Raw genomic sequence first — 10,481 nt, 5'->3', positions numbered from 1 at the left:
TGAGGAAGGAGGGAGATTTGGGGGACTCCTTGGTTTTCTTTAGAGGAAACCAACTAAGCCCACTCCACCTCCGTGGTCTGCAACAGAATCCAAAACTGTGAGGGGATTTCAGAGGTCGTTCTGCATTTAGCTAGAGCAAAACCCCAGACAGCCCATGCCTAGCCACAAGCCAGGGTCTGCCGGGGAAATACCAGCTCCATCATTGACCAAGACACTGTGTGGCTTCTGCTTACATCCAGCCTCTCTGCCGGCACCATGAAAAATTGTTCTGGGCTTCACCAGCTGACTGGCACCATCACCAGGGTCTTGAACTCCACCCACTGCACAGACTTAATGGCTTGGTCCTGGAATAGACAGCCAATCAGCCAATACTGACTCATGTTATTAGGTGTTGGGGGAAGGGAAGGATATTCCTGCCCTTTGGAAAATAAAATATGGCCCCTGCTCTTTAAGGAACTGACAGTATGTTGGGGGTGGGGTGGGGCAAGCAGCAAGGAAAACTTGTGCTGTAAGATCAACTTCAGACAACAGGTACAATTCAATTTTGTTCTAAAAATAAGTGTGGCTGTTCATGGGGATATTGGGGATTTCAGGAGGGGCACAATACCAAGCCTGCACTCCAGAATCCCACAGTCCAGGGAATCCCATTGTCAAAAGTACTGTAATTCTTCATTCATTTGGGAAATATTTTTCATGCTGATTCTATTCCAGGCACTGTGCTAGGCACTGAAAATGTAAGTAAGGCCAAAAACAAGGTAGATACTTTCATGGAGTTCACAGTCTGGAGGACCAGGCAAATGCACTCATGATGCAACCAGCAACCCCTCCCTCCTTCTGCCCACTCATTCATGTGTTCACTCACTCATTCATTCAGGGAGCATTTATAGAGCATCTCCAAGCCCTTCACTGTGCCAGGCTCTGGATGCATTGGGGGAAACCACAGATAAGGGCTGATTCCCATGGAGTTTAGTGTCCAACAGAGTTGTGGTCAAGGTGTGATCTGAATAGGACAGTTCAGGTGCTCAGTAGAGAGCCAGGCTCTAACGGGTGGGGTTCAGAGAGGACTTTGTTGATGAGGTGGAGCTCAAGGTCAGAATGGAGCCTGCTTCTTTCCCTAGCTCCTTCCTTCTGCACCTCCTCTCTGACCCTTTCACAGTTCAGCAGGGTGAACAAAGACCTCCTTGGGCTCTGGGCTATGGCCAGGTTTTGCTTTCAACCTAAATACAATTGGGTTTCTGTCCTCTACAGTATCTGATTATGAAATAAACAATTGAAGAGTGTCAAATAAAACCTTTATAATCATAAAGTTCTCCTTTCTGACTTCAGCTGCATTGTCTCCTCACTGTTGCCAGAAGTATTTTTCCAGTGTGAAGACCTAGCAACAAATCCAAACACTAACCCAGGAGTCTAATCTTGGCCTCTTCTTCACTACCCCTGATCACTGCCATTCCAGGGTCAAAGCTGGGACTTCCCAGGGACAGGCTGAGCACAGAGTGAAATGGGAAGAGGTGAGAGCAAATGCCGGTACCTGGGAAGGTTTCCCTGCCAGCACAGGGTCTAGGAGCACTTCCATGTTAGCGTTCCTATCGGTGATGCAGGTGGGTCCACGACTGAGAGGTCCTCTGAAGGACCATGTCACTGGCTGCAATCATGCCAGGCACAGTTTGCTTTCACTCCTGACCCCACCACAGGTCACTTGTGCACCACAGGAGGCACTGGGCCAAGCAAGATGAGCAGGATGCAGTTCCTGCCTTCAAGGGGCTCACCTTCTAAAGGGACACAGACATGCAAACAGGACCCATACCCTAATGGGGGAGTGTGTGGACATGCAGACAGAATATTCATCCACAGTGACTGATGCAAATATATGTAGAATGGGGGTGGAGATGAAAGACAAGGTAAAAATCCCATTATCATGATTGACTGGAGGTAGGTGGGGAGATGAAGATGCAGGGAAAAGAACAGACAGGGGGTCCTAGTTCACTTGCTCTGTGTCCCTTCCCCCCTCTGGTTTCAGTTTTCCTATTTGTTTGATATCCCCCCTTAAGTCTTGCTTCTGTAATAGTGTGATGTCCCAGGTGTCCAGTGCCCCTTATTGTTGTTACCATTTATTCAGCACCTACTACATGTCAGGCAGTGCTGAGCACTTTTTATACCTTTTAGCAACCACTTTGCTGTGAAGACATTACTCTTCCCATTTCAAATATGAGCAAACTGAGGCTCAGAGAGAGTGCATGTATCTTCAATTAGAAGCCCTGTGCAAAGAGGCCAAGAACTTTTGTAATCCTCGCTCCCGGGAAAGATTTTCTTTCCCACTGAACTGGCTCTCACTGCGCTTCTCTCCCAGTTTGACCTTCCAGTTCAAATGCACAGCTTGCCGCCCCCAGACTCCGGGAAAAAATTTCACTCTTTTGCTTGAAAGCGGGTAGGGGTGACAAAGACTGGGCCAAATGTAAACTGTAAATAGGTGGTAGGAGAAGACAGACTCACAGACTCATTGATCAGAAAAGTTAGATCCCCTCAGGAAACCTGAGACGTCTTCCAGCCCATCCCTTGCATTCGGGAGTTGAGGAAATAGAGGTTCAGGCTGGGGGAGAGCATAATCTCAAGTCGCACAATCGCGCTAGAGGTCGAGTGCAGGGCGCGCCCGCACCTCCAGGTCTTCCAGCCTCTGCTGGGTCGGCGGGGTCGCAGAACCCCACCCAGCCCGCGTGGAAACGTCAGATCCCCTTCGCTCCACCTGGCACTCTCCCTCCGCTCCTCCATTAAGGCAACAATTATGGAGTGGGGTGAGGCTCCCTCTCCATCTGGATAATTATATTCTCATTAGGAGCGGATCCGCCAGGGCCGGGAGGATCAGCTCCAGCGCCGCTTGGAGGATGCCCTCCCAGCTCTGCTAAGGATGGAAGCAGTGGCGAGCTAGCGAGCGAGCGAACTCCGGGCCCGCGCGGGACCTCACACAACCTGGCGCTGCGCAGCAGACAACACAAATGACAGTAACTCTGGCTCCTCGCCAGGGATCCAACGCTGGCCCTAGGGCGCCCAGAATCACACGACCCTACCTTGGAAAATCGGGGCCTGAAAGTCAGGTCTGGGCTCGTTGGGTCCTAGAAACCCACGAGTTGCCCTGCATCAGACCCTAACTCAGGTCTGCCCTCAGGGAACTGGGTGGGAAAGGAGGCAGTTTTGTAAGAAAGACCATATACCAAAGAGGGAGGTCAGAAACATATAACCACTCTGTTTATCTGGGGTGAGGAAGGCTTCCCGGAGGAGGTGACTATTGAGGCAGGAGGGGAGGAAATAACTAAAGTAACCTAGGCAGAGGAGGAGTCATTCAGAGGGTGAGGCTGAATGAGGGGATGGTCCTGGAACCCTGTAGGTTCAATTCTGATCGGGTTTATTTGAGATGAAAGCAGAAAGCGGGGTCCAGATCTAGAAGGGCCTAGAGGATTCTAAGCATTAAAGGAAGCCACTGTGAGGTGTAGTTTAGAATCACACCCCCCACCCCAGCCTCTGTTTGGGGACAGGGAGGTAGTCGCCACTGAGCTAATGGCACCTTTTTTCTCTATCCCTCTCAATCCCCAACCACCCTGGCAGCTGGGACACAATTTTCAAATGAAGGTCGATTCATCTGCCTCTGGCAAAGGTAACGATCACCCTCACTTTTGTTGCAGAATTGAAAGAGTTAGCCTAACTGCCAAATGTCAAGCCCCAGCTAGGCCTCTAAACTCCAGGACCCTGGGGAGAGCTGTCCATAGCCCCACCCAGGCTAATGGGAGGCTCAGGTCTGAGCTGAGAGGTGGAGAACCCCCACATTTCACCCAGACACCCCTGGGGCAGCACTGCCAGCTTAGCATTTTCCAGCACTTGCTGATGTGAGTCACCACTGCCACTGGAACCCACTGCAGAGCAGCAGACAGGCCCAGGTCCCAATGTTCCCTCCCTGCCAGTGCCAAACAAGACTTGGTGGGAGAGTGAGGAGGGGGTGGTGAGCCTTGGGAAGGCAGGGCCTGTGCTGTACAGACAGGACCCCTTCCCAAAGGATGAAGCCCTTTAGTTGAACTGCTTAGATCCCCAGAAAGATAAAATTTTGAAAAGTAGGGGAAGAGAAAAAGGGTGCTTCAACATGAAGCAAAGAAACAGCAGGTGCAGAGGCTTGAAGACATTAGTGGGAGAGGGTTCATCAAATGGCTGAGAGAAGGGATCAGCAGGTGGAAGAACTGAGAAGGGTCTTCAAAGTCAAGGTCTGGGGAAGAAGAGGGCCAACTGGAGCCAGAGCTGAATCAATGGATATCTTTGCCCTCTCTGTCCTACTTGGTGCCCCTTTGGTCCCCTCTGTGTTCACATGTCAGGCCCCAGAGCAGGGGCTCAAAGTGAGCCTGGGTTCCTGGATGTGCAGGCTTCCCCTTGGCCTCCAGCCCAGCTTCCGGCCTGGCATTCAAGAGGCTGCCCTCAGGAGCCATATCAGCCAGGCTGCAGCCAGGACTCACTAAACCAAGGTAATAACTGGGTGGAACAGAGGACGGCTGGAATTTTAGGGCAGGAAGGCCCTTGGAGACGTTTGGGTTCCTCTCTGTCTTTATATAAATGGGCAAATTGAGGCCAAGCTAGGGGACTTGCCAGAGTTTCCCAGGAGCACAGCACGCTGGTCGCACCCTGGTGGTCCCCTCCTCAGGAAGAAGGGTGCCCACCCACTCACAGCGAGTGAGCTCCAAGCACGCGTTTTGGGATGCAGCTCTCTTGGGCGGTGACTATCTCAACCCTGTCGGCCAAGAGTTCTGGCCTGCGTGTGTCCGTGAGCCTGGTGGGCTGGATCTTCTGGCGCAGAGCGAATCGGTTGGTAGCTCTAGTTCCGCTGCCCAAGGTTCAGGCTCTCCCCGACTTCTCCCTCCCAACCGGAAGAATGTTCAGAAAAGGGTATAGGTTAGAATCACACCCCGACTTTTTTAAAAAGAGAAAAAAAAACTTTCTTAAAGTGTCCCGCTTTTAAAAGAGCAGTTTTTCTCTTTAAATTCCTGTAGGACTCCTTATTCCACCCCATCCCCACTTCCTTGGGTTTTGACTAGGGGGTGGGAAGAATGGTGGGGCAGGAACAGAAAAGCACTCTAGTCTGTTCTCACTCCCGAAGCCCCTACCCAACCCCGAGGGACGCGGGTCACTGGGGCTCGGGGGTGGAGGGGGCGCCGGCTAGAGACCCCGCCCCCTGAATTGCGCAGGGAGAAACTGGGTTTGAGTTTCAGCGCAAGCCGGGTGCTTGTTGAATCTCTAAATCAGAGGAGCCGCAGGAATACATTGAGAAACATTGCTTATTGTGATATTATTAACGCTTCGTCCCACTTCTCTCCACCCTCCAGAAGCTAATTAAATTCACTTCGGAATCTCTAGGTCAGTGAAAATCCTCTAAAACGACCAGAGCCAGAGGGGCCTATCCAGGCCAGGATTCTGCCCCTTGACTACCCACCTGCTTTCCCACGCCCGACCTCCCCGCTGCTGAAGCGACTGGGTCAGACTTCCAGATTCAAAACGAAGTCATTTATTTCGGTTTTGCTTTTCACATTGTGTTCCGATACAATCAAAACTCCTGGACGAACCTCCTGAATAAAAGTCCTGCGATGAGCGCAATCACAGGCCCCGGGAGCCGGGTAACACGGCGGGGCCCGGGGCGCGCTCGGAGTTGAGGCGGCGGTATAAAACAGATGCTGCTTCAGGGTCTGTGGAGCGGCAGGGCCGGAGGCAGAGGCGTGGGAAGCGTGACGCTCCGGGCAGAAAGGTTCCGGTTCCTCGAACTGAGATTATTCCTGATGCGTTTGGACTACAAGAAGCCCAAACTTCGCGCTCCCTGGCCGGCAGCCGGGCGTGGCCTAGCAAGATTTCGGCCAAATTTCTTCCGTTTGCGCCAAAGCAGGGAGCACAGTTGAATGCCGCACTGGCCCTAAGCCTGGCGTGGAAAGGAGGGCAGGCCGACTTCGCGAGGAAGCCCTCTAGCCCTGGCCTTTCTCAGGTTGCATTCCACCAAGTACCCTACACCTCTGAATCTCGCCCTTCCGCACGCACCCTTGGCCCCAGATCTCGCAACTGTGGAAGATGCGGAGTTTAGAAAGCTGTTTCAGAGAAGTAAAAGTCTCACTTCAACTTTATTGGATTAAAGCAAAATTAAATCTTGGCTATTCACACGTATGTTACAGAGGACGAGGAAGCGTCCGGAAGAACCCCCTGGCGTTTAGTGGAGCCACAGAACACGAGGGCATTGACAAGCTTCAAAACATCAGGCAGCCTTAGATTTCACGATCACTCCGAATAGGATATAGAAATACGGAAATACAGCCAGTTTCCACTGGGAAGAGTTCTTCGTGTACAAATGATATATATTTTTATATATATTTTTAAACCAGTCACCACTAAGGTGAGTCCTTTCTCTGCTAACAAGTAGCCAAGGATACAAAGTATCTTCAGTTAATTAACTCGAGCAGTGTTTTAAGAAGAGCAATACTTGCCAAATTGAAACTACCTCCCTCATTCAAAATAAAAAAAAAAATACATCCCCACTCTCCAAAATAAAAAAGTGGGGAAGGACATACTAGATTTCAGCGGGTGAAAGATTCAGAAGGGGATTCAGAGGAGGAAGATATTTCACATTATACAGTGAAATGCAAAGTTTCTTTTATATAAATTGTAGGGAACATGAACATTAGGGTAAGAAACAATGACAAGGCAGTCTCTCTTTGTTGGTTACTGCAACTGGAATGGGGGAGGCGAGTTTATTTTTGGAAATGGAAGTGCGCAGAGCTAAGCGGAATTTACTTTTCCTAATGAGGAAACGGACAAAGTTGTCCGACCGCCGGGTGCGCACCGTTTACTCGAATACAGCTGGGGAACATGTAGGAAGTTTCAAGTCGTACCGCTTTCTCGTCCTCTAAATTTCAGCCTCTTTTATCGTTTTCCCCTCCTGCCTTCGCCCTCTCCCTGCCTCCATTCCGGCAATGAGCCAGTCAGAGGGGAAATACGAGAAATCCGGAGAAGGTCGAGTACTTCCAGCCCCCCATCAAGTTTCCCCGCTCCAGCTTGAGGTATGCTCGGTCGCCTTTCTCCATCTGGATTAGAACTCCGTTGCTGGCGGCCTCCCGGGTCACGTCCTGATCACCAGCGAAGGCTGAAATCACCGGCCACCCGTTTAACATGAGGCTTACCTGAGAAAGAGAAAGGCCCGCTTCAGAGGTGCAACCTAGGCGGGTACGGAAGCGGCAATAAAGACTCGAAAGTTCGCCGCCTGGGTAACAGCCTTAAGGTCTGGAAGCAGAGGGGCAGGGGGAAGCGGAAAGGAAAGGGGCTTTGCAGCTTACTGCTGAGGGTCCAGTGAAGCGAAAGACGACCCATCTGGGTGACAGGAAGGGGCTGCCCCCCAAACGGGAGTAACTTTCATTTCTTGAGCGAGCCAATCGAATCCCGACTGCGTTCTTTTATCCAGTTTAATGAATCCGTAGGTGGCTCAAGCACCCAGAGACCTTCGGCATCGCCCTCCCCCCAGCCCCAAAGAGAAAATCAGGCAACTGGCGCTTCCGGGAAAACAAACACAAGCAAGCAAACAAAAATCCTGGCTCCTCCTGGTCTCAGCTGCCGGGACACAGCAGAGACGCGGTGGAGAAGCCAGGCAAGGCTTCCGGCTGATGAGAAATCTCGCACAGAGCGGCACTCTGTGCTTCATTCCCAAACCTCGGGCTCGGTTCCCTTCCCAGATCCAGCCCCGCCCGCCACCGCCTGGTTTTGCCCTTGAGGTGGCATCAGCAGCCAAAGGCCCAGTATCTTCTCCCCAGCTGCGCGTTCCACCCTCTGTGTCCGCCCCAAAAAAACCTGGACACCTTTGGGAACCTGGAGAGCAGGTGAGTGCTGGCTGGGGCAAGGCTGGAGCCAGGAGGGAATGGCACTACAACCCTCCCTTTTCTCTCCACCCTTCAACCGCTAAGGCTCGGCGCTGCTTCTTTAAAAAACCGGAGTCGGTCCGCAAAGGGACGCCAGGAGACCCCCTGAGCATCGTGCTGAACGCCAGCGCACAAGCGTCTCGGGAGGCTTCGGAGCTGGGACAGGGTTCGTGGTACTGTCCGTGGTGCTGAAAGCGAGGATCTCAGAAAGCTTCCGGAAGCGGGAACTGTCTGTAATGCTAACAGCAATCTCTAAGGGAAATCCCTGGAGTCCCGTAGCGGAACCTCTTTGGAGGGTCCGGGAAGGCAGAGGTAGGAAATTATGCCTGGGGATGGAACTAGGTTCCAAGAACCAATGACAGGGGAAGCAAGAGAAGTCTAAGCCACAGAACCGTGAGGCCTTGCTTCCCGTCCCTCCAAGCAGCCCCGGACACATGCAGCTGCCCCTTCTATCTCCCACCCCCATAGGACCAGCTCAACCCCGTGGCTAATAGCCCCCTACTGGGGCCAGGGCCTGGTCCTGAGACGGTAGCTGACCTGGATGGTCTGTCTGTTGTAGACTTTCACCACGTGGAAGTTAAAACTGTAGATCCCTTTGCGCGGGGCGATGAAAGTGCTGCGTTCTGAATCAAAGTTGTTCCCGATGTTCACTAGTACCTATAACGAGACGGGAACGAAGGGATGTAGGCAAGAATCTGTCCCAAACTCTTGTCCCCGCGTCTCCAGAGAGACCTTGGAGAGGATCGAACATCTACCTACCAACTCTCCCCCGACCCTCACCAATCCAGCCTTCATGGAGCACTCACCTGGTCGAAGTAGATGATCATGGTGCGATTACTCATCTCGGACGGCTCGTGGTTGGTGCTTCTGATGGCAGAGAAAGCCACCTTGGCGCTGCCAGAGCGCACAGAGATACCCAGAGCTGTGCCCGTGGGATCCGACGTGGGGTTGGAGTCGCAAACCACCAGGCACTTGCCCTCCAGCACGATGGGCTCCGTCTCATTCTGCCCGCGGGCCGGGCCCGCCAGCCACGCTGCCCCCAGCAACAGCAGCTCCACGACACCCAGCATCGCGGCCCCGGCGCCCACCCCGCCCCCTGCCCCGGGGGCTGCTTGCGCCAGCCGCCCCCCCGCCCCAGCCCTGCTCCGAAGCCCCCTCCTCAGCTCCGTGTGCAGCTCCACCGACGCCGCTCTGGACACTACTGATCTTCCTTGGACTCCTGGGCAAGCCTGCCCCCCGCTCGATGCTCCCGGAGCCCCGCCCGGGCCTCAGGGGTGCCGTGGCTGCCCAGCCGCACTTGGATGCATAGCCACTGTCGCTCGATCCCCGCTGCTTCCGCCGCCTTCTGCCCGCACCCGCCGCTGCTGCCGCCGCCGCCGCTCTGAATTATTGATGCAGCCGGCGCTGCAGCCGGAGCGGGCCTGGAGAGCGCGCGCCGGGCACAAAGGCGCGGACTGCGGCCTGGCCCCGCCCCTGCCGCCTCCCAGCCCGCCTCCCTCCACAGCCCCGCCCCAGCTCAGGCCGAGGCCCCGCCCCCCAGCCAATCACGGCGTGCCGCGCTCCCCGCTGAGCCAATGGCGGGGCTGTCCGCGCGCGGCCACCTGACCCCGGGCGCCGTTGTTATTAGGCGCGGCAAGGCGGGTGGCGCGCGGCAGCAGGGTTGGGCTCTGGCCGCGAGTCGACTGAGGGAGCGAGGGCCGGGAGCGCGCACGCGCGCCCGAGCCCGGACTGTATGCCGCGGCCGCTCGCTCTATCACCTCCCGCCTCCCTCCTCGGTCTTGTTCAGCCCCCTCAGCCCTTCCGCCCGCCTCCCTCGCCGGCCTTCAGGTATGAGGCGGCGCGCGCGCCCAGGATTCGGAGTAGGTTCGCAAAGGGCCTAGAGAAGCCCGCGTGTGGGCGCGAGGGGCGGGGGATGAGCGCCCCCCAGCGGGCGAAGGCGCGAGAGGCAGCCGGAGCGCGGGTAAGCCTCGGCGCGCGGGCTGGCGGGGCGGCCGGGCTGCAGGGCGCGTGCGTGCGCGGCGGGGCGGGGCGGGGCGTGCGCCGCGGCCACCCGGAGAGGCGCACGTGCCGCGGCCGGGAGCAGGCGCCAGGGGCCTAGAGGCCAGTGTCAGCCTTCGCGGCCCCGCAGCCCAGAGCTTGGAGCTGGGGCGGGCCTCTCTCGCCCGCTTCTCGAAGGGCCTGCTCTGCGGGCCGCGAAGTTGGATCGAGCCTGCATTCATTCATTCGTTCGTTCATTTATTCGAGATAGATCATTGAACATGTACGAAGTGCCAGGCACAGGACAAGCGCTGGGGACGCAGTGAGGGCAAAAACAGATGAGGCCTGCCTTCGTGCCTCTTACAGTCTAGTGCAGGAGGCAGTGACAAGTACAGTGGCGTCGCAGGCAGGTTCATTTTCCTGATGCATTTTAATCTTTTGCACTTAAAATTTATATTTTGCATCCGCACTTTTTATTTCCTATGCACCTTTCTGGTATGTTTTATTCACGTGTACTTGCTTTGAGTATAGACAACAAATCTTGTGATTTATGGGCGATTTTTCAAGGGTAATTATGAAATTTCAAGG

The 10,481-nt window shown here is 54.6% G+C and overlaps 1 protein-coding gene across 1 annotated transcript; it reads right to left on the bottom strand.

Annotated features, from left to right (window-relative positions):
• Positions 1-5,517: 5,517 nt before the first annotated feature.
• Positions 5,518-8,992, bottom strand: CBLN1 (cerebellin 1 precursor). The gene is made up of 3 exons (XM_010961773.3): positions 8,723-8,992; positions 8,454-8,573; positions 5,518-7,187 (listed from the first exon to the last, which is right to left on the bottom strand). Exons 1-3 carry the CDS (start codon positions 8,984-8,986, stop codon positions 6,990-6,992), a joined length of 582 nt encoding a protein of 193 aa, XP_010960075.2. The 5' UTR covers positions 8,987-8,992; the 3' UTR covers positions 5,518-6,989.
• Positions 8,993-10,481: the final 1,489 nt, after the last annotated feature.

This window comes from Camelus bactrianus, chromosome 9 (genome assembly GCF_048773025.1).
Source record: "Camelus bactrianus isolate YW-2024 breed Bactrian camel chromosome 9, ASM4877302v1, whole genome shotgun sequence".
Lineage (NCBI taxonomy): Eukaryota > Metazoa > Chordata > Mammalia > Artiodactyla > Camelidae > Camelus > Camelus bactrianus.
Note: the sequence above shows the minus strand (reverse complement) of the source record. Positions and strands in the feature narration are given on the sequence as shown.

Coding starts and splice junctions, on each gene's coding strand:
- CBLN1 (XM_010961773.3), bottom strand. CDS start 8,986: ATGCTGGGTGTCGTGGAGCTGCTGTTGCTGGGGGCAGCGTGGCTGGCG. Junction 8,574..8,722: donor TGATCATCTACTTCGACCAG/GTGAGTGCTCCA, acceptor GTCTCGTTATAG/GTACTAGTGAACATCGGGAA. Junction 7,188..8,453: donor ACAACAGACAGACCATCCAG/GTCAGCTACCGT, acceptor TCTCTTTCTCAG/GTAAGCCTCATGTTAAACGG.